At 42.8% G+C, this 27,252-nt stretch overlaps 1 protein-coding gene and 1 pseudogene across 2 annotated transcripts in view; one reads left to right on the plus strand and one right to left on the minus strand.

The window, feature by feature from the left end:
* Positions 1 to 27,252, minus strand: part of PDZD2 (PDZ domain containing 2) — a 260,003-nt gene that overhangs the window by 93,148 nt on the left and 139,603 nt on the right. For both annotated transcript variants that reach the window (XM_061129279.1, XM_061129281.1), the window contains exons 2-3: positions 13,148 to 13,649; positions 2,490 to 2,632 (exon numbers count right to left, since the gene is read on the minus strand). In XM_061129279.1, the coding sequence (XP_060985262.1) occupies positions 2,490 to 2,632; positions 13,148 to 13,649 (645 nt within the window). The remainder of the gene's footprint in view (positions 1 to 2,489; positions 2,633 to 13,147; positions 13,650 to 27,252) is intronic.
* On the plus strand, positions 15,509 to 16,287 carry LOC133046706 (nascent polypeptide-associated complex subunit alpha-like; annotated as a pseudogene).

Consider the following 27,252-nt stretch of genomic DNA (forward strand, 5'->3'; position numbering starts at 1 on the left):
TCCTCTGTGGCACCTGAGACCCTGCACCTCATGCGTCTGTAATCCCTGCGCCCAAGAGTCACGGGGCCTTGCGGGTCAAGTCTCAAACTGCCTCCTTCCTCCTTGTGTCTCTGCCGCCAAGCTCCATAAGCAGACGGACGAACAGAAAAATGAACAAAGAAACTGCCTAAGTTACTGCTGTTGCAGGGAACAGACCTGGCGTACATCACAGGCATGCAAATATGTTCTCTTTGTTTCCTTTAAATTAACTGAATTACTTGGAGCTTCCTTCCTACTGGGCTGGAAGGAGGTCCAGTCACTACAGGGTCTGCCTGCCCTAAAGAGGTCCACGGGACAGACCATTATAGAGCACCAGGCAGGCCTCATCAGTTATGGGGGGGTCAACAGTTCTGTGGGTGCCAACTGAGCCTCCAACGGCCTGGTCTCCCACGATCTCAAAGCATCCAGAGGCTCTTCATCCCCACTGCTAAACATGAGATGGGGAATTGGGTGAAGCTGAGAGCCCCAAAGCCCAGGTACCACCATCCCCTCTGGAGGCTTTGCATTAGCACCCAGGATTTAGGGGTGGGACTCACGCTTGTCCCTCACACAGATTCACCCCAGTGTTTTTCTCTCCAGTCTATAGACTCTCTCCTCCTTGCTTTCTTTCAATGAATTAACCAACTTCCCTCTCCTCCTCTCCCTCACTATTTTCTCTCTCTGTCCTCTAGGGCATGTATCATTATCTTTTCTATGAATTTAGGCTTTAACAGAAGACAGGAGGCGTGAGAGACTGCTGACAATCTCTGCTTTCTGTCCTTCAAAAACCCCAAAAGCAGAGAAATGCTCAGAATCACAGTATATGCTTGAGATGGAAAGAGACGAGAAAGAGGGAAACCATGCAAAATAAGCACACTGGAACCTCAAGGAGGCATGAGGGTGAGCTCTCTGAAGGAGAGGTATTCAGGAATACAGGAGAACACAGTGGTCTGGGCCAGTGTCCTTGAGTTTACTTATCCACATCACCATCAAGACATCCACGTCTCTGTTCCTCTTGTTTTCCTCTTTGATCCCATCTTTCTCAGCTCCAGTTATTAACTAGAATGCCCCACATGTGAATTAAACACCCAGACACCCAGACACATACACACATACAGGCTAGGGGTGTAAGAAAATGGTGAGACCCATTAAAAAATGGCTCACTTGAAAAATGGATAAGAAGAGTTCTACGTAACCTCAGCTCTGGGCACAGGAATTTCCTAATTGCCAACTTTCCAAAGACCTAGGAGTAATGGGGAAATGGTTACCTGATGAGAATTCTTTAAAGCATCTATCCTTTGGGAAGTATGATGATGCTCTTCTGGATAAGAACTACCTAAGGTCTTAAACCTTCGATAATTACCACCACCCAGATAAGTGACACCTGAAGTTAATCTCTTCTCTACTCAGGCTAACAGGATCATACTTTCTAGTTATGGGACCAATGAGCATTGAACACCTTGATAATCTGTGCATTGGTCCTCTCCTCTGTATTCTGTTCTTCAAACCAAATACTTCAAGCTCCTTCAACTTTGCCTAATGAGATATGTTTTTGAGAGACCCCAAGGTCTTGGGCAGGGCATTACTGCTCTGGTTTGCCATTTCCCTCTTAGCATCAGGGTACCTGGGCTGAATACTAATTCTAGGCTGGAATCACCTCCCTCATCAGTGAAATTCCACCTTTACCCACTTATTCTATACAGATGGGCATCCAACATATGAATACACCCTATGGTGCTTTGCAAACAGTAGATGCCCTATGTATACAGGAGCAATCAGCCACATAGTAGGAGCTACCTTCCATCTCGGGACGGCTATCTCCCTCTGACTCAACATGGACTTCTTCTTTGACATGCTCTGCCTAAGCACCACCCATCTTCCTACTTCAGATGACTGTCTAGGTTAAAAAAGGAGCTTTGGAGTGTGAATGGTTTTTAGGTCACAAGGAGAAAACTCACATTTATTTTTCTCCCTCCACACCTGCATGACCAAGACACACGTGTTTACATGTGTATCAAATCTTGACAGACATGACGTGGCAGGTGGACTGTGGTCACGTTTAAACCCCATCACTTTCCCAAGTCATCAGCCACAGTGATGATGTGAAGGATGTGGTGTTTCACCATGTGGTACACTCTTTTTTTTTTTTTTAAATTTTTTAAATTTTGTTTTCATTTATTTTTATTAGTTGGTAGTACACTCTTGATAAGGAACCACGTGATATCAGCATCCCCAAACTCAGGATAACATTCACTTGACACTCAAACTGGACTAGAAAGAAATTTAATCCCTTCCTCGTGCAGTGGCCCCACCAATTAGCCACTTCCTGTGCCCAGAAGGGTATTTAATTAGAACTGCTCCAGCACCTTCCTCCTAAGCTGTAATCACCAGGCCTTTGACTACCCTCCGGCACCCGGGGGCAGGGGAGGAGAGGACAAGGAAGCAGAGAAAGGGGAGAGTTATCTAGTCACCTGTGAGCGGCACCGCCTTCCTTCACTTGGGTGACAACGATAGCGTGAGGTGAGCGCTTTGATCCTCGGCCTCCACTAACCTGAATTCCCAGCCCATCCGATTCTTTAAGCAGCTCCATCTTCCATATCCGGCCAACTTCCTCCTTGGAAGAAAAAGTGAGTACACTGTGAAGCATGTGGACAGACACGCACCATTGTCACAGGAGGGGTGGCTGGAGGTCGGGCCGAGTCCCATCACTTGTTGACAGACACTGCAGAGGACCACCGATGAGAAAGTTCTACGGGTTGGACCAACGTCTCGAGCAGCCAGTGCTGCCCAATCCAGTTCTCTATGACGGCAAGAGGATTCTGTGTCTGCACCATCTAACAGGACGGCTGCCAGCCACAGGTGGCTGTCGAATGCCTGAAATGTGGCTGCTGGCAAAGGAGACACTGAATGTTTTATTTCATTTTAATTAAATTGAATGAGCCACCTGGGGCCAGGGAGATGACTTTGGACAGCATGGCAAATGTGATGTGTGAATTCCCGGACCAGGATCCTGTTAAGTAAAGCTCTTCTGCCTGAAACCCAGATACCACTATGTGAGTAAACACTGGCTGTATCTGGGTTCCGTTTATTTACGACAGCTACTAATTAATAAAGGGAGATGAAAGGAAGACAGAGCCAGGAGACATCAATTAGTTTGAGCCAAGCTTTACCACTTAATACTTATGAAAATCACTTGAAGCCTCAAAATCTCAGTTTCCCTGCCTTTAAAGTGGGGATCATTATTAAAACTTCCAAGTCTGGTATTAGGATTAAATGTAACAGAAAGCAGGCAGCAATGCTCCTGACATCTAGTAAAATACATAATAAACGTTAATCGGTAACCATATGTGACTTACACACGCATAAATGTTAAAAACATCACATTGAATTGAATCTTAAACTTCCTGACAATATGTGAATGAGATCTTGGAGAAATCAAAATAGGAAATTCACTGGTGAATTTGTTATCAACTTCTACACACATTGGTCAATATGCTCTTTATAAACATTAAAAAATGCTATGACAACTATAAAAATCTATCCTTTTTATTTTACTTATCTTTTGGCCATGTGGGGTCTTAGTTCCCCGACCAGGGATTGAACCCATGCCCCCAGCATTGGATGCTTGGAGTCTTAACCACTAGACTGCCAGGAATTTCCCAAAATCAATCATTTTTAAAAACTAATAGAGGTCTGTAGGGCTTCCCTGGTGGCTCAGTGGTAAAGATTCTGCCTGCCATGTAGGAGACTTCCAGGAGATGCAGGTTCGATCCCTGGGTCAGGAAGATCCCCTGGAGAAGGAAATGGCAACTCACTCCAGTATTCTTGCCTGGAGAATCCCACGGACAGAGGAGCCTGGCGGGCTACAGTCTACGGGGTCACGAAAGTGTTGGACGTGACTGAACAACTAAACAACAACAAAAAAAGGTCTCCAAGTCCTCTGAACTGCTTTGGTTCCTTCTCCATTTGACTCCATATTCCATTCCAAGGACACAAACATACATCCACTGCACAACACTGGAGTTCCCTCAGACACTCGGCTATTCAGAGAAATGAAAGCAAAAGCTTCCAAAGTGGTTTATCTGGGAGGCTGACTTTAGGCTCATCCCAAAGTCCTTTTTAGTTCTAGGTATATAGGTAGGGATCCCAATGCATTTCTCAATTTATAAAGCAAAAACCATCTGCTTTCTCCATCCACCACGAAGGTCCAATGGAGCTGCTAAGGCCCAATACAGACAAAGCCATCATCTCTCCCAAAATAGGCAACCTGCCCATTCAAGCTGTTTGCAAAAGAGAAAAAATGTGAGGCATTTAGAAAATCTGAAGTGCGTACTGTCAGAAACTAAAATGAGGCTTTATGCAACAGTAAAAAAAACAGATGTGGAATGGTCACTGATGTGCAGCAACAGGAATGTCTAGGGAAATTATTAGCAGACAGAGACTTGTTGGGTCCTACTCTTTTCCAAGCCCAGGGCTGCTCACGGGGGCCCACAATTCCAGCAACACGCGGTGATGCCAACTGTCTCCTCCATCCACTGACCACAGGCTCATGAAGCCTGTCTGGCCAAATGTAACTTCAGAAGTCACTGGCTTACCACAGTAGTTCATGAACTTGTCAACAAGCCCTACATCATCCCATCATCTCACTTTGGACTCCCTGGGTTTTGGTTTGTTGCCTCTGACCTCTGGAACACCTTTCCTTCCCATTCAGGAACAGCCTTCCTGCCTTCAGAGTCTCTCACGGCTTTACTCCTTCCAAGAAGCCATCCTTGAGAATTACCACGAGACAGTAACTTTCGATACTTCCAGTACACGAGACTGTATGCCAGGTGGAGAACCAAAGAGCGCACAGGCAGGGCTGTGCTGATTAGCTGTTGTCTTGGAGAGCTGAGCATCCTGCATTTACACACAGGCCAGCCCTGTGGCTGCCTCCCTGGGCCTCACAGAGCAGGTAAGAAATGAGCACAGATGGTGGCCTGACTTTTTCTTTTCCCTTGGAAGATATCCCATGGCTCCTGGTGTCCTGAAAATGTGGGACAGTGTTCCTCTCTCTCCCAGTACAGAAAAGCTATGGAACTCTTTCCCAAGAACAGCAGGGACCATTATTAAGAGCCCAGATACAAGAAAATTCCTTCGGTTTTAGCCCAAATTAGTAAAAACCTATCCATCCCTATGACTAATTACACCATCATTTTCTCCCATCCTACCCTCTTTTGGCTAAACATAAGATGTTAGGTATGGTTCACAGAGGATGTGACAATACTGGATACAGTTTTAGTTCTTAAATGCTTTTTAAGGACTTGTGACAAGAAACATGCAGAACTATGATCATGGGGAAAGAAGGATGGCCTAAACATTTACCCTGACAGAGGAGTTAAAGACAGTATTCATTGAGAACACCCACAAACCCACTCCACACCCCTGCCCAAGATGCACACAACTAGTTGAAAGTAAAACAAAACCACATATCTAATATAAATGACTTCAGAGGGGGACTTCTCTGAAGGTCCAGTGGTTATGGTTTCATCTTCCAATGCAGGAGATGTGGGTGTGAATCCTGGTCAGGGAGCTAAGATCCAACATGCCTCTTGGCCAAAAAACCAAAACATAAAACTGAAGCAATATTGTAACAAATTCAATAAAGATTTTAAGAATGGTCCATGGCCACAGGAGGCAGGAATATACAATGGAGAAAAGATAGCCTCTTCAATAGGTGGTGCTGGGAAAACTGAACAGCTACACATAAAAGAATGAAATAGAACACCTCCTAACACCATACACGAAAATGAACTCAGATGGATTAAAGACATAAATGTAAGGTCAGAAAACTCTTAGAGGAAAATATAGGCAGTACACTCCTTGACATAAATCACAGCAAGATTCTCTATGACCCACCTCTGAGAGCAATGGAAATAAAAATAAAAATAAACAAGTGGGACCTAATTAAACTTAAAAGCTTTTGCACAGCAAAGGAAACTGTGAACAAGATGAAAAGACAACCCTCAGAATGGGGAAAAATAACTGCAAATGAAACAACTGACAAAGGCTTAATCTTCAAAACACGTAAGCAGCTCAGGCAGCTCAATACTAGAAAAACAAACAACCCAATTCAAAAAGTGGGAGGAAGACCTAAACAGACTTTTCTCCAAACAGACATATAGATGGCCAACAAAAACAAGAAAAGATACTCAACATCACTCATTATTAGAGAAATGCAAGTCAAAACTACAATGAGTTAGCAATTCGCACCAGTCAGAATGGCCATCATCAAAAAATCTACAAATAATAAATGTTGGAGAGGGTGTGGAAAAAAACGGAATCTTCTTGCACTGTTGGTGGGAATGCAAATTGAAATAGCCACTGTGAAGAACAGTATGGAGATTCCTTAAAAAAAAAAAAAACTAGGAATAAAACTACCATATGACCCAGTAATCCTGCGACTGGACATATACTCTGAGAAAACCATTAATGAAAAAGCCACATGTACCCCAATGTTAATAGTAGCACTATTTACAAACAGCTAGGACACAGAAGCAACCCACATGTCCATTGGCAGATGAATGGAAAAAGAAGTTGTGGTACATATATACCATGGAGCATTACTCAGTCATAAAAAGGAACACATTTGAGTCAGCTCTAGTGAGGTAAATGGACCTGGAGCCTATTATACAGAGTGAAGAAAGTCAGAAAGAGAAACAAATTTCATATATTAATGCATAAATACGGAATCTAGAAAAAAATGGTACTGATGAACCTATCTGCAGGGCAGGAATAGAGATGCAGACATAAAAAACAGACTGGCCACATGGAGGAGGGGGAGAGTGGGATGAGCAGAGACAGCAGCACTGACATATATACCATCATGTGTAAAACAGAGAGCCAGTGGGAAGCTGCTGCATGGGCAGAGAGCTCAACCTAGTGCTCTGTGAGGACCAAGAGGGTTGGGGAGGGGTGGGGGGTGGGGAGGAGGTCCCGGAGGGGAGGGGACGTATGTGTACTTGTGGCTCATTTGCATTGTTCTATGGTGGAGGCCAACACAATATTGTAAAGCAATTACCATAAATTAATTAAAATTTTAAATAAAAAGAATGGCCCACATCAAAAAAAAAAAAAAATCTTAAAAAGCTTCAGAGGGCAGAAATGACCAATCTCTAATAAAGCCCCTAATTATACTAGCCCAGAAACAGATCTCCTTTCTCACTTTTATCCAATAAGATGATTCCCCTGCCCTAACAGATTGTAGGAACTAAAAGGGGAGAATTCAAAGAAAATGATGCAAGTTTCCTCACCATGGAACTTCTTGATCATCTAATGAAGGGGTTGTGAGGAACACAAAGGAAGTCAGAAATAGGAAGCGGCAGATGCTATCAGTCTTAATTGTACAACTGTCGTATTAAATCTAGCTGCCTACAGATGAAAGCAGTGTTCAGATAAAAATAAAATCAGTGTCTAAAGTTTATTAGTCTAAAGCTGGAACTAGCCAAAACCCAACAGGCCAACTTAAATACAATGATATCAGGTATATTCCCAACTGTCTTCTTACAATTCCACTTAGATATCCACTACATACACTAGTACAGTCTCTCCTCTTCCTGGCTTTGTCATCTCAACGGGAACAGCAATATCATCGATTCAAGCTTAAGAGGATATGCAAACCAAAAACCCAAGGACTGTCTTTGATTCATCCTTCTATTTCCTATATTAAACCATAAGTGAGATCCGAAGGCTCTATTTGCAAAACAGATCCACATCCATCTACCTCTGCTCCTCTTCTCTGCCACCACCCTCATCAGTCACCAGCATTTTTAGCTTGGGTTATCATACTCTCCAATCTGGTCTCCATTTTTAAGTTTTACCTTTCACAAGCCACTAATCTCCATTACACATTTAGGATAAACTTTAAAGAAAAGCATCATGATGCATTTAACTTAAACCTTCTGACAGCTCCCCACTAGATACAGAATAAGGTCCACACTCTTTGCAATGGTAAACATGAACTTTTGTAATCTTGTCTTGTTCACATCTTTCACATCACCTCTTAGTCCTCTCCCTATCACTCACTATGCTGCAGTCTCTGCTACCAGAAAATTCTATCATTCCTGTCTTATGGCAGCTTCAGATGCTAGTTTCTCACCAGAAACATTCTGCCCCCAGATTCTACAGGGCTGCTCGTCTCCTGACACACAGTCTTCAGCTGAAACATGGCCTCTTTAATAAGGTCTTCGCTGACACCCAATATCAATTGGTCCCCCGCCCATGTCACTGCTGGGACATCTTTTACTTCACTCTGTTTTATTTCATTTATTGTACTTGTGGTCAGCATCTAACATTCTGCTTTTGTTTATGTATTTATTGCCTGTGGCCCCTTATATGTGATAAATGCCACAAGATAGGAACCTTGTCTCTCATTTACCAATGGATTTTCCAGCAGCTACAGAAGTGCCTAGCACATCACAATACTGCATAAATGTCACTGAATGAACAAACAAGAGAATGTTTACCATAATCTTAGGGGTCTTCAAAGTTATTGAGACTGACATTAAGAAGTTCGCCCAGATGGGAGACCTGCACGTTTGCCAACGTTCAGAGTGTGAACACAGATCCAGTTGTAGAGACGACGGAGTTCTGAAGCAGACACTGTCTAGACAGATGGCTTGGGCTTTTGCTTCCTTCTACGTTGGCTGAAAGGGCAGTGAGACTTTGTCAGTCTGTTGAGAAAAAGCCAAACCACGCAAAATTGGATGCTATGGATGTCTCTATTAATGTCAGAGTGCTACCCTTTCCTATAAACCGCCAATTACTGTGTGAGCTCACACATGCATTTCTCCACGAAGGCAAACAGAGGGATTTATTTACCAAAAACAGGGGTAGTATATTAAAGGGAGTTGCCGCAGCAGCATTTAAATGACCTCATCTGCTGGAACCCAAAATAAAATGTTACAACAGCATCTTTGCCCCAAATGTGAGAAGACACATCATCCAACCAGAATCTCACTGCAGTAAATGCTCTGGCTTCAACTGAAAACTTATTTTTGAGATTGTTTGCTTATCCCTTCTTACTTAGAATGATCAGTAAGACATGAAGACACACGTGATCATAATGTCAGAGTTGAAATTCCTCCATCAACAAACCAAAAAGCTCAGCTTGGAGGTAAGAAAACAAGCCCAGAGAAAGGACATGGCAGCCTGAGGGCCACAGAGCTGGGGATGGAAGAACCAGGGCTGGAACTCTGTGTCCCGTCTCTCAGGCTTGGGGCTCTCCTGTGCCTTCATTACAAATATCTATGAAGCACCTACAGGTGCAATGCACTGAACTGGGGCAGAGATGGCAAAGGCTCAGAGACAAGAGTGAGCATGGCATTTTGAAAACACTAATTCAGCCCAAATCAGGGAGAAAGAGAGCAGTGAGAATCAGGTGATGAAGGGCCTTATGTGCTATGTCAAGCTAAGGCATTTGGGTATTACCCCAAAGGCAACTGGACCACCAAATGGTTTCAGCTGCAGTGTGCATGGGAAGATGTGCTCTTTAGAAAAGTCCCTCTGATTGCAATGGGACAGTTGAAGGTGGGGTGAAAGCAGGAGCAGTGTAGACTACTGTGACCACAGGTGAGAAATGACAGCAGCCTGGCCCTGAACCAAAGCTGCAGGATGGGGCTCAGAGCAGTGGAGAGGATGGACATCCCCAAGGGAGCAGGAGTAGACCGGATTCAGGGATTGACCGGACTTGGTGTAAGGAAGAGGGTAGTTGTTGTTGCTAAGTCGTGTCCAACTCTTTGTGACCCTGTGGACGATGGCCCACCAGGCTCCTCTGTCTATGGGATTTCCCAGGCAAGAAACTCGAGTGCATTTTCATTTTCTTCTTCGAGTGAAGGCAGCATTCCAGCTAACTCCACAATGCCAACTGTCCCAATCTGGCTGGGTGAAGGCGTTTCCCAGGATATGGAATTGCCAGTGAAAAACCAGGAAAGTTCTGCACAATCCAGGGCAAGTAGTCACTAGCTGAATCTCAGGTTTCTGGCTCAGGCAACTCTGTGGATGGTAAGACCTGATGTTAGAATGGGCTTGGTGGTGCGGGAAAGCCATACATCCAGCTTCAGGCATGATGTGAAATACCAAAGATGGAGACATCCTGTAGATGGCTGGTAAAAAGCTGAGGGCTCAGAAGAGAGGTGAAGGCAGATGTGAACTTAGGAGACATTACCATGGAAGTATGTATGTTCACCCCATGACTGTGGGGTCTTCCTAGAAGAGGACCATCCTCCCGCTGCCTCTGCCAGATGCAAACATCAGGGACCACCCAGGAGATGTCCTCAGTGTTGACTCTCCTCCTGAGTTTCACACACTTTCCTGCAGATTTAGAGCTCGGGCAGCCTTTTTGAGGTCTCTGCTGAACCACTTACAGGAAAGAGGTCTGGCACTGCACGGGGTGGATTTTGGGTACCAGGCTAAGACTGCAAACGGATCCATAGACACACATGCCAGCTGGGAATTAGCTCTCCTGACAAATGGTAGAATTTTTTTTCATTGTTATGTGCCTAAGTTTGGTTGCATCCATTTTTACCATGCGGCATTACAAAAATACACAGTGTACATGTCACCTTGGGTGAGTAATGAGCTTTACTAGACAAGAGAGTAAGGAAGTCTGAATTAATTTTTTTTTTTTTGAATTAATTTCTAAAATTGCTTATCTATATCCTAAGAGATTCCTGGGCTTTAGAAGATGGGCCCAACTTTTGTATTTTTAAAAATTCATCTGTTTGCATGTGTATCATTCTGTGTTACTATTTTAAAGAAACAAGCCATACTTTAGAAGGAGATATTTGTTGAAATATTTACTATAGGTCCATTAAGGGAGTATAGAAAAGTAAAAACCAAGTCTGAGGATTTATTTTCCTGTAAGAAATAACAGTCTATGAAAAAGAAGTAGCTGACAAATAAAAATGGTCTGAATGATCATAAGCCTTGTCTGTAATTTATTAAGTCTCTGTAGATATATTAAATCATTAATAAAGCAGAAACGGAACAACACCGACATGTCTAATCTCCCATTATTCAAATAGAGTGGAATTTTCCCCCAAAGGCTTAAGAGGTAAATAGCTAATTTTTGTTTTTCTGGAAATTCCATTTTAGCATGACCTTGGGCTTATCCTGAAATAAAAATACACATCTAGCCATCCCAAGAACCTAAGCAGCCTTCTGTTAAGGTCTATTGGTCCCAGTTTGGGTGCCACCAAGATGAGGAGGAAAGCTGTAAAGATCCACTTCTTGTCAACATGATCAATCCCAGGCAAATGCATCTAATGAAGATACTTCTGGGGTTGCAAAGGGTACTGAAATATTCATGCCTGAAAAGGCGTGGGGCCCATTCTGACTTTTCAAGACCAAACGCACAACCCGAGGTCAATAATCAGTCTGCAGATTTAGACGAGTTATGAAGAATTCCAGACGACAAATTTCTCCTTTTAATATAGGCATGGGGCTTCAAAAAAAAAAAAAAAAAGTTCCAAGACAATAGATGAAGATTTGTTTTTTTTTTCACCTTTCATTTGTATTTTCCGGAACATTTGATGTTGAGTACAAAAACCAGGCAAAGGAATTCTGGTATGTGCAGTCTTAACAGAGTCTAATCCAGAAATGCAATTTTAGGTTACTGCTTTTAACTAGGATGAGCAGAGGATGGTACTCTCTTAAAAGTTTGGTGTGGCACTTTTTTCTTTGAAAATCATTCCATTATCCCCACTTTGTCCTAGGCCAAAGGACTTCTTTGGACTGTATATGAGATTCCACCCTAAACCTTTGGTACCTTAAACCTTCAAACTGAACCAATATTGCCCAACTTGCTTTTTTCACTTTAGGCTTTCTGCATATTCACAATCTAATCATCAGAAGAAAAAAAAAACATATCAAGATATAGTATTCATTGATAAGGAACATATTATAACATTTCTACTGCCCTTAATTTGGGGGAGAGGTGTATATTATAATCTTTTTATTGTTTTTAATCCTTTTAGGGGAGAGGGGCATAAAATTGGTAGAAAATCATTAATAGAAACATTTTTTTCTTCTGGTTTGTACATTTCATCTATAAATATACCTTCCCTGCGTAAGGCTTTATGAAGGTCACCCAGATCTTCAAATGAAGGAACACAGTCAGTCCCTTAAGACAGGTGTTATTTTGATTCTTCTCAACTCATTATGCAGATAGGCTACAGCTGCAGAAATATTCATGAGCTAGCCTTACTAGAAATTACATTTACTCCTACGGCACCATTTTCCAGACTGCAAAGCTGAACTTGATACTTCCTCTGTGCCCATTTTCCATCTTTCTAACTTCCTCTTTCATCCTTAGAGGGCATCTCCCGAGTCAGAAAAGGAACCAATCAGGAACCATCTCACTGGTTACTGCTTTGTTTAGGAACCAAGAGGCACCCCTGGCCAAGAGGGTTCTTGGAATGAGCACGCTGACCCTACAGAAGGTAACCTAACAAGAGGGTATTGGTTATAATGGGGGAGCCCATTTGAGGCTAGAAGTGTGTCTACTACCATTCAGAATAGACCACACCTGCTTTGCTTTTAGGTAAGACCAGCTCTGACCATCACAGCTGGATACCACTGTATCAGAGATTTCTACGAAGTTTCCAGACTTCACTGGAATTTCAGCAATATAGTAACACAATCCCCTGAAAATGTCACTTGTTTTGATGTGTTAAAAATAAAAGCAGACGCTTCCCTGCAGGTTGGACATCCTTCCTGTGTAATACTGAGGCTTGGGTATTTATGCTATCAGCAGCCACCAGGAATTCTTGGCCCTGCAGTGGCAATTCACTGGTGACAGCAGTGATAAATAATGATGCAGTTCAAGCCCTTTATCTAGGCCTCATACGACTCAAATTATACCACCGAAGGCTTGAATTTTCCACTTAGGATCACTTGACTAGCTCTTTATTTAAGTGGGATAAAATGACTTGGATTTTTTTGTTGTTATTATCATGTTCTCTGATCATTTATCTTAATAAGTCTTTTGGTATCCAAATGCAGGGTCATCTTAGGTGTATTTTCTAAACCGTAAACACAACTGCAAACAATATTTCATGGAAAATTCAGGTTCTACCGTCAAAGCAAACCTTACCCGTGCCAGGCAGTTGCTGGATTGGAAGTCCGTCTTCCCAGATTTTGAGAAGCGGCGTTTGTCATTGCTTGTGGGCAGAGTGGCATCTGTCTTTGGCACTCTAGGCTCTGTCTCTCTGTCCAATTCCGATCTATCTAGATGGGATCCAGCCACCTCCTTGAGCAAATCCGGGCCATTTTCTAGCTCAAAAGCATGACCGTTTCCCAGTCCAGGGTCTAGGCCATTGTCCAGCTCAGACACGGGGTCGTTGTCCAACTCACAGCCAGAGCTGCTCTTGGATTCTTCAGTGGCTTTGTGGGTAGAAGGCCTGGCAATGACCCCAAACTTTCTTGCTCTTTTCCCCTTTTTCACCGTTTGGTCCCCCAGCTCCAAGCTAGGTGTCTCTCCTGGTTCGGAGCTGTTGCTACTGTTGCCGTTATAAGGAGAATGGACTTGGTGCTTGAAGCGGCGTAGCATGATCAGGTAGATGAAGCCGCCATTCCAGCACTGCTCGGCCAGGTAACTGCAAGGGACAGAGAGGGGCCGGTTAAAACCCTGCAAACATCCTCCGCGAACAATGCAGTGGGTCGACGCATCCATGGCCCACACAGGACCCATGTGACTAACAGCCTGGCAGAGTGATTGAGGCACTAAGCGTCTTAAACAGGTTCCACACTCCATTCAATCTGCTGAATTGTTGATGCTGAAAATAACCCCCAAACAAACCAAAAAACCATCATGAACTGAAAAGGACTCATGGAAGTCCCCTACGAAGATCCTCAGAGAAGGATTTTTCTATTAACAGGGCCAATCCTAATATATTGTTTTTTTTTTTTAAAGATTATTCTCCATTTTGCTCAACAACTTGTTGGATCAGAATGATGTCAGCCTCCCATTCATATTGTTCTGATCGGACAACACGGCCAGTGTCCAGGGGAAATGTATAAATCAGACTGTGGGGGAATGTACAGTTCTGCTCTTGGGATCAAAAAATCAACTCCATGATACAAACTATTATTTACAGAATGGAAAAGCAACAAGGTCCTACTGAATAGCATAGGGAATGATATTTAATATCCTATGATAAACCATAATGGGAAAGAGTATGAAAAAGAATATATATCTATATTACAACTGAGTCACTTTGATGTATAGCAGAAATCAACACAATATTGTAACTCAACTATATTCCAATAAAATAAAAAAAAGCCACAGATTGGAGAGTCAAACTGAGGGAAAAAAAAAAAAAAAGAACAACCAGCACAAGAGGAACTCTGCCTCACATGAGTTAAGGTGAAAAAAAAGATCCTGAGTTGGGCAGGGTGGAGGGTCTGTATTAAGATGCAGCCAGCAGAGGAGCACCAGCCAATGTGTGTGGCATGAAATGAGGACCAGGTTCATTTCTTGGTATTGGTTCTAGTTTGGCTGTTCATAGAACACGTGAAGTCTCACTTCCTGTCTGGGCATCACATGAAGAGGAATACTAACAAAGTGGAAAACACGCAGACACAGGGCAGCCAGGATGAACATGGCTGCTGGAAACCATGGCAACCAGGAATAGTGGGAGGAAGGAGGGGTGTTAAGCTTGAGGAAGACAAGGGCCAGGCTCAATGGTTTTCACATGTATCTGAGGACCATCAAACATTTAGAAGCAGGAAATCATATGAGCTAATGCATGTGAAGCCTGACATACAATGACACCTCCAGATCTTAAAGAGTAACAGGAAAACATCAAGTGAGAAGAGTAATTAGCAGCATCCAGGACCAGATCATTAAAGTTTCACTAAAGAAAACACTTGCTCAAAGTCAGGAAGCCAGGAAGCCAGGCTGGGCTGGATCCCCCACTCACGCCACCAGAGATAAGGCAGCACAAACCCTAGATGAACCCAGGGAAATGCCTTCAACCATTGGAATCTTGCCACATTCTACACATCACTGGCTCCCAAGCAAAGAATGTCAACAACTAAATCCTTAACGAGTCAGACCCGCTTCCCTTCTTCATGCCCCACAAAGAGAATGCCTGGGGCTACATTGCCTACATTTTCAATTAGTAGAAAACAGAGAAATTTTCCAGTACACCAAACCAGCCTCTCTCCCTCCGTGTCTAAATAGCAGACCTGAAAGCTGTGGCAGTCGGTGTGTGAGAAAAGGACCAGGTCATAAGGAGAGACGACCAGCCATGTTTGAAACGTAGTTAAGTTCTGAGCCAAAGGCATATATTCCCCATACATAAAGGTCAGGGTATTGCAATGACAGTGACTGTCTAACCAAAGAAGAGAACAATTCTGAATTTTTGCCTTGAAGTAAAATGAGCAAGAGAGAAGAGTTCTCAGATATCAGCCAAAGCTAGTAAAAAAAAACTTTCTTTGGCTGCCGCCATCTTGGTTCCGCGTTCCCCGCACAAAATGCCCGGTGAAGCCACAGAAACCGTCCCCTGCTACAGAGCAGGAGTTGCCACAGCCCCAGGCTGAGACAGGGTCTGGAACAGAATCTGATAGTGATGAATCAGTCCCAGAGCTTGAGGAGCAGGATTCTACACAGGCAACCACACAGCAAGCTCAGCTGGCAGCGGCAGCTGAAATCGATGAAGAACCAGTCAGTAAAGCAAAACAGAGCCGGAGTGAAAAGAAGGCTCGGAAGGCTATGTCCAAACTGGGCCTTCGACAGGTTACAGGGGTTACTAGAGTCACTATCCGGAAATCTAAGAATATCCTTTTTGTCATCACAAAACCAGATGTGTACAAGAGCCCAGCTTCAGATACCTACATTGTTTTTGGGGAAGCCAAGATTGAGGATTTATCTCAGCAAGCACAGTTAGCAGCTGCTGAGAAATTCAAAGTTCAAGGTGAAGCTGTCTCAAACATCCAAGAAAACACACAGACTCCAACTGTACAAGAGGAGAGTGAAGAGGAAGAGGTTGATGAAACAGGTGTGGAAGTTAAGGACATAGAATTGGTCATGTCACAAGCAAACGTGTCTAGAGCAAAGGCAGTCCGAGCCCTGAAGAACAACAGTAATGATACTGTAAATGCTATTATGGAATTAACAATGTAACCATCTGAAAAGAGGACCTTTTTTTGGTGTTTCAAAAGAGTAACTGCAGCTGGGTTTGAAATTTGTACTGTTTCTATCATTAATAAAGTTATAGCTTCTTGTTGGATGAAAAAAAAAAAAAAACTTTCTTTGATCCTGGGCTATAAACCATGGCAATGAACTTACACATAAAAATCAGGTAGATGCAAGATCCTGTACAGACCCCAAGTTGTTCCATGAAACACAGTGAGATGAAAGGCGTTTCTAGGCATTTCTAGATGAAACACATTTCTAGACCTTTCTAGGGTCTAGAAAATGAACCCTGGTTCCAGCACCATTTTTCTACAATGTTGAGATTTAATTTTTGAATTGTGTACTTTTTTTCATACTGGATAAAATCTTTGAAAGGTATAAAATCATAAGAGTAATTAGCAGGCTATAAGGGTTTCCTTTGAGCAAAACACTACTATTAATCCAATATATATATTCAGATATTATGAAAAACAGGATGGGGTAGTAAAAACAGGACCAAGTTGAGAGTTAGACACCCGAGTTTTCATTATAGCTTTGGCCCAACCATGTAAAACAATGGTAATTACACAAAATTTTCATTGACAGATGAATGGAGAGACAAAATATGAAACCTCTGTACAGTGGAAGACTATTCAGCAATAAAAAGGAATGAAGTTCATGCTAAAACATGGGGGAAGCTTGAAGCATTATGCTAACTGAAAGATGCCAGGTCACAAAAGGATATGTATCATTCCATTATTGGACATGTCCAGAATAGGGAGATCCATTGAGATAGAAAGCAGATCGGTGGTTCCCAGGAGCTGGGGGTTAGGAAAGAAAGGAGAATTGAGACTGACCACTAATAGGTACAGGTTTTTTTGTAGGGAGGTGATGAAAATGTTCTGGAATTAGACAGTGGTGATAACTGCACAACATGGTGAATATATCCACTAAATTGTACATTTTAAAATGGTGAATTTTATGTCATATGAATTACATCTCAATTTTTAAAAAAACTAATAGCAAATGTAATAATACTGGGCAAGTTTTGAATTTTTTCTTTGAGTGGATGCTCCTTAAGAACACTCTCACAGAAGAAGAAATCAAGGCTCAAAAATATTAACTAACTTGCCCAAGTTCGCACAACTGCCAACTGGTAGACCCAGGTCTGTCTGCTTCCTAACCATGCACCTCCTCTGTGCAGTTCTGCTTCTTAAATCAGTACCATCTCTGGGCTTCAGCTTCCTCATCTGCAAAGTGAAGGTGTTAAAATGGATCATCTCTAAGTTGCTTTCATGTTCTAACTGTGATTGCTGGTTTCCTGGGAAGAGTTCCAGGAGTAGGAGAGCAAGCTATCCCAGTGTCAAGTATAAAACAAAAACCTAGAAAAACAGAAAACAGTCCCCTTATGTCCGAGTTACCCTAGGCCTCCAGGACATTTACCATCAATGTGAAAAAGATTTCACTGGGAGAGGCAACTTCTATCAAATTGCTTTTGAGACTCTACTTTTTGTTTTACAACTCTGAACAACTTGATGGATTATCCACAGAGACCTTCTACTCAGTACCAAGAAGGTCGGTCCACTGATTCAGAGTTTAAGATTTTGAATATCTTTCCCATCTCTGCTCTCACGGGCACTCCAAGAACCTTAGACTTTCCCAAGGCTGATGCTATTTTATTACTTGTGCAGGATCCACATTCAGCAGAATTACAAAGCAAGAGGAGTTTATCCTTAGTTTGGCACCATCTTCCAGTCCTTTCCAGGCTTTCTAATAATAAATAAGACCCTGACACCTTCAGGGAACTACATGACAGGTTCCTTTATTCCTTCCTGGACACTGCATTTTCTAAGGTCATCCTGAAGGCAAACTGTAATGCATGAATTATGGACACTGTAGCAAATTAGTGAAAAAGAGACTCTTAGGCAGTGGGCAACTTTCTTACAATTTTCTGAATCACCTTAAAGGTAATGCCACCACATCCCCTCTCTATCAGGTATTCAAATGACTTGCCTAACTTTTCCTGCACCTGCCTGGCTAATTCATACTTCCAAATCCCCTTTCTGTTCAGTAGAATTTTTACCCACCATTAGAATCTGTAAACTTCAAAGTCAACATTAGAGAAACCAGACACAAAATACAATCACGTGACTTAAAAAAATAGAAGGTCTCCTCGTCATTAACAACAGGTAAAATTAGTCTTCTACCATATGGTAGCTTCTCTATACCATATGATTATTTTTTGACTTATTCCAAAAATCTGAAACTGTCCTCTGGTATGTAAAATTATTCATTCAATTCACTTAAAATTTATTTTATTTTGACCATCCCAGGCTGGCCTTAAGACAAAGAGGAAAGGCCAGAAATGAGGGACTGAGTTCTAGCCTAGAACTTGTCTGACTAGATCCCTTCCTCTCCCTTTCCCTCAAAAAGTGCTTTATCCAAATGAAAGTTTGAGTACCTCCTCTGTTTCTGAATGCTGTCATAATTCTAAAGTCTGGGCTCTGCAGGAGTGAGAGCCTGAGAAGCGGTTGGCAGGTGAGACTAGATGCTTGGAGGAGCTAAAGGGATAAAGCTTCCTGGAGTTTGAAGATCAAGATGGATATGGGGCAGGAGATAAGAGGGGCAAAGACAGGAGAGATGCCGGAAGGCCAAAGACACCCATCATTAACTCATGCCCTGATTCTATCAAAAGAAGGCCAGAGGAAGCTGTACAGTTTTGATATTTGAGACTGTTTTGCCAAAGCTCTTGGAAGGAACGATCTCCAGGTGCCCCTGGAAATCATCTTGGGCCTCCAGCCACTGATCACTGATGTCTGGCACACAGTGTAAGACTATAGAAGTCTGCTGCCAGGCTGAACTGAGGGCACATGTGCGTGTAACTCAGGAACTTGGATCTTCATCGCAGGGCCCTGGCCTGTACTACAATGGTCTGTGTAACTCAGAGAACACATAAAAGGATTCTGGAACTTTTCACCAAACCACATATTCTTCATCTGAGTACGTCAGGTCTCCAGGACAGAAAGCAGGAGACTAAACACCGACTACAAGGAGATGTTTACAGACAAGCTATTCTATCAGGGGCTGAGATTTCTACAGTGAAGACAGCTACAAAGATCCTCTCTGTCTAACACACAGAACCAACCTCTTACCTCTCGCCTCAGAAGTAACAGGAGGCTGGAAAGCTGGTTGTGGCCCTTTGAAAACCTGCTAAGCCCAATTATTCCAGAGGGCTGTCTGAGGTTATAAACCTGTAGGTTCCCAGAGAACAATGGGCTGAGAGGAAATGTTAAATACATAGAGACTGATTTCCCAGTGAAGTCTTGGCTAGGAAGCAGAGGGAGGCAAGTTTGGACAGCTCTCCAAGAGGGGACGGGAAGATGAGAAACATCACTTCCTGGAGTCAGTTAGGAACCAGGGTCCCCACGGGCAGTCTTTCTCGGGTGTAGCCCTCCAGCTACCTTGAATTTGGGGCACGCTTTTCCCAGATTCCACAGCCCTTCCTAGAAAGAGCCGAACTTTCTTTGGGGGACCCTGAAGGCAGAATTTGGGGTCTGAATATCACGCTGAGAAGAGGGACTGATCCCTTTGATGCACTCCCAAGGCCCTTTCTGGAGAGAACTCAACGTGCTTCCTTGCTAGTTCACGGAGGGGAAAGGGAGCTCTGAGCAGATGGAGGAAGATGGGATTGGGCACCAAAGCAGAGCTGAAAATAGAACAGGGTCTGGGCTTAGCGTAAAAGTAACCAGAACACTGTATTCCAACTGCTGGGTGGCGGAGCTAACTGGGGAAGCCAAGTTTCACTCATTCTCACCTTCTCTCTTCAGCACAAATGCCTGGCTTCAGTGACTCTCCCCTTCTCTCTCTTATCTGAAGAATTTGCACAAATGAACACGTTCTCCTTATGATAAAATGTGTGTTTATTATAATTAATTTAAATTATTAATTACATTTTTTATTTATTTATGCCTCTCTGCACAGCATGTGGGATCCTGGTTCCCCGACCAGGGATCGAACCTGTGCCCCCCTGATTTGGAACTGCAGTGTCTTAAATCACTGGACCACCAGAGTAGTCCTTGTTTATAAGTTTTTTTTTTAAATAATAAAATTTGGACTGGCAAACACAGGTTGTAAGTGAAGAATCAAAATAGATACTTGACAAAAATTTTTTTTTCTGACCCATGATACAATGTTAGTCATTCAAACCCAAACCAAATTATCAGCTGCCAAACCTGTAACCACCACAGTAAAGGAGTGAAATTTAAGCCATAGTATCTACATATGAGGACAGAGGTCCACAGTGCTCTAGGGGAATTGGGATGTAGGGAAGAGGGGCAAGTATGCTGATCCTCTGGCTACTGCTCTTTCTATGAATGATAAACTGTCTTTCATTCCTGATCCAGGACTCTCCTGTCTTCTGCTGGCAGCACCCAGGAAACTGTGGCAGGCTAACTGGTGAGCTTACTAGTCAGATAAAATCATAATTCTTGACGTGTAGCAGAAGAATATGCCGATTCAGTTCATAATTGATCTTGTTCCCCAATCTTATCCAAGGAGCTCAGTGATATGAGTCTTCACACCAGTGACTAAGAAATAAAAATCAATACGCATCTTACATCAAAACAATATTGAAAATAAATCTTTCAGGTAGAATCAAACAGAGGTGGTATTATACTAAGAGGAGTTATAAAGAAAGTGGGTGTTTGAGACTTCGCGTTCACAAATACTGATTAAAGTCAGTGTATCAGGGACTTCCTCCTCAGTCTAGTGGCTAAGACTTTGCTTTCCAATGAGGAGGGGTAGGGATTCGATCCCTGGTTAGGGAACTAAGAGTCCATATGCCTCGCAACCAAAACACCAAAACATAAAACAGAAGCAATATTGTAACAAATTCAATAAGGGCTTTAAAAATGGTCCACATTAAAAAAAATCCTTGAATACTCAATAAAAAGCAGCTGAATCATACGATCCCTGAAAAAAAATTTTTTTTCAATTCCCATGCAAGAAGGTATCATTGATTTTTCGTATTTATTTTGAAAATTCACATCTCAAACTAACAAGATTGATTTAAATTCACCACTCTCACAGCAGAGTATCTCTACAGCAGGACACACTCCACACTTTCTACTCCAAGACAGCTTTCACAGGAAAGACCTAGAAGCATGGTCTTTGCATTCATGTTGTAGTAAGTTTACGTGAAGTTTTAGCTTTCCTCCAAAGTTTTCTTGTACCTCATTGTCTGCATGAATCAATAAAAGCAATTTTAAAAGCACTCATACACCTTTGGGAACCAGGAATTCAGAAGCTGAGTTAAGTAGAAAACACGTGATCCACAATAAGAACTGACCTTATAAAACATACTGCAGAGAAACTGCCCCACAACACAGACCCTCCAGGCTTCTATTTGCAAATGACTGCATTTCTTTATTCAATTACTGTGAGTGAATCAGAGTTTCTTATGACTATATGAGATCAACCTGCAGTCTATACAAAATCAAATTAGAACTCCAGCCACACAGCTTTTCTAACTCATCCTGATGATGTTGGTCACATTTTCCCTGGGCAGGGGGTGGGGGTGGGGGGGGAGGGCATGCAGGTGAAGTCAGACTTTGTTGTACATGAATGAATCAATTTCACCTCATGAGGAAATTGATGAGCTCAGACAGCACACATGGGAACTCCTTTCACTTCTTTTTCCCCTCATGACATACACTACTTTTTCTGCATACAGAATTACTACTTGCGCATTACAAATCTATTCATTCATTCACTTATTTAACCAACAGTTATTGAACACCTACTGTATGCCAGGCACTGGTTTAGGCATTTGGTGGGGTACAGCAGTGAAAAACTGACATCCATCTTTGTGCAGCTCACAGTTTAGCAGAGGCAGAGACAAAAAAAAAGACCTATTTAAATAATCATCCAAATAAATATTGAGTAGTATGTTAGAAGGTGAGACATGCTATGGAAAATAGAACATATTGAACAGGATAAAGAGGACTGAGCGCGCCAGGAGCTGCAAGAGGTGGATTGAAATTCTAATATGCATTAAGCAAACACTTGAAGAAGATGAAAGAGTTGGCCATGCAGCTGCCTGGGAGAAGAATGTTCCAGACAGAGGGAAGAGCCAGTGTAAAAGTGGTTAACTGGAAATGTGCCTGGTGCATGTAAGAACAGTGAGGAGTGGGCAAGGAGGAGGGTAACGAGAGACTAGGTAGGAGAGATACCAGGACCAGTTTCTGCAAGACTGTTGTAAAGACTTTTGTACAGAATGGGGAGTGGGGGATTCCCAAGTGGCTCAGTGGTAAAGAATCCGCCTGCCAATGCAGGAGACATGGGTTCGATCCCTTACCTGGGAAGATCTGGAGCAACTAAGCCTGTGTGCCACAACTACTGAGCCCGTGCTATAGAGCCCAGGAACCACAATGACTGAAGCTAAGGGCCCTAGAGCCCGTGCTCTACAACAAGAGAAGCCACAGCAATAAGAAGCCTGTGCACTGCAACTGGAGAAAAGCACCCCATGGCAACAAAGACCCAGCACAGCCAAAAACAAAAAAAATAAATAAAATAATAAAAAAAAAAAGAAAGAGCTAGTTCTTAAAAAGAATGAGAAGCAGTTCAGCTCTGAGCAGAGAAATCATGTGATATGCACTATGTTTTAAAACGAAGGCTCTGTTCCTGTGTTGAGAGTAGATTACTGGTAGAGCAAGGGTAGGAGTGAGACCAGATATTCAGTTAAGTGTGACAGAGAAGTTGGCTCAGTGCAGAGTAACAGTACCAGTGGTCAGAAGTGGTCAAAGTCAAGATCAGTTTTAAAGGTAGAGTCAGCAGTCTTTGCTCTTGGATCTGATGCAGGGTGTGAGAGGAAGACAGAAGTCAAGGATGGTGTCTAGGTGTCAGGCTTGAGCAACCAGAGGGATGCAGCTGTCACCACCTGAGGCTGGGAGAGTAGCTTCCTGTGGGTTGGGGCCATCTGACCTACTCTGATGCACAGGTCTGTTCTGGAGTTACGTTCTGAACATGTTGTTTGAGAGGCTCGTGTGGCTGCTGGGTGGGTGGCTGGACATCTGAATCTGGACACTGGAGCAGAGGACTGAACTGGAAACAGAAAAAACTGGGAGGCATCAGAGTACCAATGATATTTAAAGTCTCCTGAAGATAAATTCCTTTAGGTGGACTTTCTGAGGCCAGAGTTCTTGGTGAATCAAAAACACATTGAAATGTTTTGTATGTGCTTCCAATCTTGCCTCTGGCAAGGGGTATAACAAGTTAATCCCTTAATTTAAGACACTAGAAGCGTCTCAGAGAACCATTTGTCACTCTTTGTATTCTCTGCCAGTCTGCCAGTCAAGAGCTACCTCATGTTCCAATTTGTAAATCAGTAATGACAAGGGAATTCACTGAAAGGACTGATGCTGAAGCTCCAGTACTTTGGCCACCTGATGTGAAGAGCTGACTCACTGGAAATAAGACCCTGATGCTGGGCAAGACTGAAGGCAAAAGGAGAAGAGGGCAGCAGAGGATGAGATGGTTGGACAGCATCACTGACTCAGTGGACATGAGTTTGAGCAAACTCCGGGAGATAGTGAAGGACAGGGAAGCCTGGTGTGCTGCAAAGCCTGGGGTTGCAAAGAGTCGGACATGACTTAGCGACTGAACAACAATAACAAAAATGACTAGTGAGGTCAAAATCCCTGGCAGTCCTCTGATTTCTTTGAAAATTGCCTACTTATGCCTTCGTAAAGATCTTCACTTTTGTATCCTCATGTTCTAGCACAATCACAGGCATACATTAAGCACCATATACACACACAAATGACTGGTCAATGAAAAGATCCCTTCTGTTAAAAAAAAAAAAGACTTCTTTTGGTAAAATAATTTCATTGAGGGATATTTTATATCTCTTACAATTCATCCATTTCAAATGTACAATTCAATGATTTTTAGGAAATTTATCAAGCTGTGCAACCACCACCATAAATCCGTTTCAGAACATTTTCATCATCCTAGTAGATTCCTTTTGTCCTTTCAAGTTAGTGCCATTCCCGGCCCAGCCATCACTTTTTCTTATCTGTAGATCTGCCACTTCTGCATGTTTCATATAAATGGAATCATACAATACATGGTCTCCTGTGTCTTGCTTTTTAAAAGCAACTCCTTTTTAATTGACCCTCAGTCATCAGAATTTACCCTTCTGCATCTTCTGCATTTACACCCTACAAAGTTTCGACTCACACAAACATGCTCTTTTGAGAACATCTTTCTCCCTTTCCTTTGGATCATGCCCAATTATCCAATTATGTCAGCATCTCACCCATCCTTTTCCTTCACTTTATTCTGGGGAACAACCACCATTCCTTCCAGTTTAGGCCATAAAGCGCCTGGTAGTCTCTCCTACTTTCAGAGTTCCTCCCATGACTGCACTGAAGAGAAGGGGGCATTCTTTCCCATTTGGTCTCCTAGATTTTCCTTACTTTTCCAACACCATAAACTATGTTTTGAAAGGAAATAATCTCTCATTAACACTAACTAGGCGTAGAGTCCAAACACCATGCTAATGTAATACATATCATATGCTAATATAGTCATGTTACTCTGCATTTCATTTTTTCATTTTTATTTCATAACTGCATTTTAAATTTTCTCCATGTTATTGTTTTTCCAGGACAGATTACCAGGGTCTCATGAACCCAAAGTCTCTTTGGTACTTCTTTTGCCTGGATTGATGCTAAGGAAGCTTCCAGGTCTTTCTTCTGCCCTGCTCCCTGGCCAGTCAGAGACACTTATTTTACATCAAAGAGCTCTCTGCACTGACTTGCCCCTGAGAGCTGAAGATAGATCAGCTCTGAGAAACAGAAAATCCAAAGCGGCTCACTCCCTGTGACTCAGGTCTTACCAGAGATCCAACTCCCAGCCCTGCCTAGGGCAATTCATGCGCTTCCTCACATAACGGAGTTGCCCTTGGCCTTGCCTTCGAAGAGGCTGCTATTAATGCTCAAGGGTAACTGAAGCCAGACTCACATCCCAAAGACGATGCTCATTTATCTTCCAGACTTAGAACCACCGAGTCCTGAAAAAAACGCGCCAACGATGACCCAGGGATTGAGTTCCATACTGACGCTGCCACATCCCCCTTGTCCCTCCAGAGTGAAAGCTGCTGGAGGCTAAGAGAATTAGTGACACATATTCTCCCTTTCTGTCCCTCTTCCCACGAACCAACCACAGCTGAGTTCACAAGCAGCCAGTAACCCTCAAGCCCTCACAGTGCACCATTCAAAAGACACCACCCTCTTCGCTTCCCCAGAGGTGGCGGTAAAAAATGGGAGACTCTTGTGGGTCCCTGCATTTCTTGAAAGCACACGCCACTGCTCACACACCAATTCAAACGCTGATGAAATGTCTGTGCCCTCCACTTCCCTCCCCTTTCAGGCGGATCCAGCTGCATCTTGAAACAATTTCCCCAGTTTGTCTCAATCCTTCCAGGGTCCGTTCCATTGGCTTGGCCAGAGCCTGCCCCCACCTCATGCCAAGCCTGGTTTTATTTATGTCAAAACAGCTTCCATCAAAATCATGGGCTTCTTTTTCAAATTTCTTTCACTGTTTTGAAGTCAGCAGAGAAAAGATACTTAAACTGCAAAATGACTACCTCCATTAATGTGCTCTGGCTAATGCCTGGCGCTGTTCTCTCGAATCTCTTCTGCATAGTTTGCTGAGGGTTTTTTAAAATCTGATTTTTTGTTTTTCTTTCTTCTCTAAGGATCTCTGGCAGGCATGGCAGGGCTGAACAGGTCTCATAATTTACAGAGGTTCACGTAGACTGACTTTCTAAGTTTGGCAACATTCTTTTCCAAGCAAAGGGTGCTCCTTAGAAGCTGGATTTACTGGATATTTTCCCTGTAGTTTATCCATCTGCATGATCCTCAAGGCCTCTTCTTAGTTTGGAGGATTTCAATTACCAGAAAGCCAAATCAATAAAGTTCTGTCCTAGAAAAAGAGATAAGCCAAGTCCTTAGAGAGGCAGAGAGAACAATTTTAACATCTGGGCTTCCAATCAGTATAACTCTTCATGTGTTTGCTGACCAGTTCTGACTGTGACATCATTGACATTTGTGGCCTCTGGCTAATTATGCTTAAAGAAAATGCGTAGGCATTTTGTATTATCTACTGGGATTTTTTAAATAACTGCAAACTAAGCATTAAAGAAACCATATATTATTGGATACACAAGCATAAACATTGATATGAAAATGCAAAGCTTGCTTTTAATGGTGTGTTTATATTAGAAGTGCCAGAAACTAATACAAATTATAATAGACAAGGGGAATGGGTACCCGTATTGATTAAGTGTAACTATATGCTGTATACTGAGTTAATTGCACACACACGTCACCTTGATCCATCTTTTAGAGATGAGAAAATAGGCTCAGAGAGATTAACTTGCCCAAGGTCACTGAACTGATATAGGTAGAACTAGGATTTAAATTTCAATTTGATTGCAAACAAATCCAGGCCATGACCTTGGGATTTACCATGTGCCTCATCCTAATGTTGCTCATTATGACCAGGTTTGTTGTGGTTGTTCAGCCTCTCAGTCATGTTCGACTCTTCACAACCACATGAATTGCAGCACTCCAGGCTTCCATGTCCCTCACTATCTCTCAGAGTTTGCTCAAACTCATGTCCATCGAGTCGATGATGCTATCCCAACCATCTCATCCTCTGTCACCTGCTTCTCTTTCTGCCTTCAATCTTTCCCAGCATCAGGGTCCTTTCCACGAGTTGGCTCTTCACATCAGGTGGCCAAAGTACTGGAGCTTCAGCTTCAGCATCAGACCTTCCAATGAATATTCAGGGTTGATTTCCTTTAGGATTAACTGGTTTGATATCCTTGCAGTCCAAGGGGTTCTCAAGAGTCTTCTGCAACACCACAGTTCAAAAGCACCAATTCTTCGGTGCTTAACCTTCTCTACGGTCAACTCTCACATCCATACATGACTACTGGAAAAACCATAGCTTTCACTAGATGGACCTTTGTTGGCAAAGCAATGTTTCCACTTTTTAATACGCTGTCCAGGTTG

The sequence above is a fragment of the Dama dama genome, chromosome 25, assembly GCF_033118175.1.
Source record: "Dama dama isolate Ldn47 chromosome 25, ASM3311817v1, whole genome shotgun sequence".
Classification (NCBI taxonomy): domain Eukaryota; kingdom Metazoa; phylum Chordata; class Mammalia; order Artiodactyla; family Cervidae; genus Dama; species Dama dama.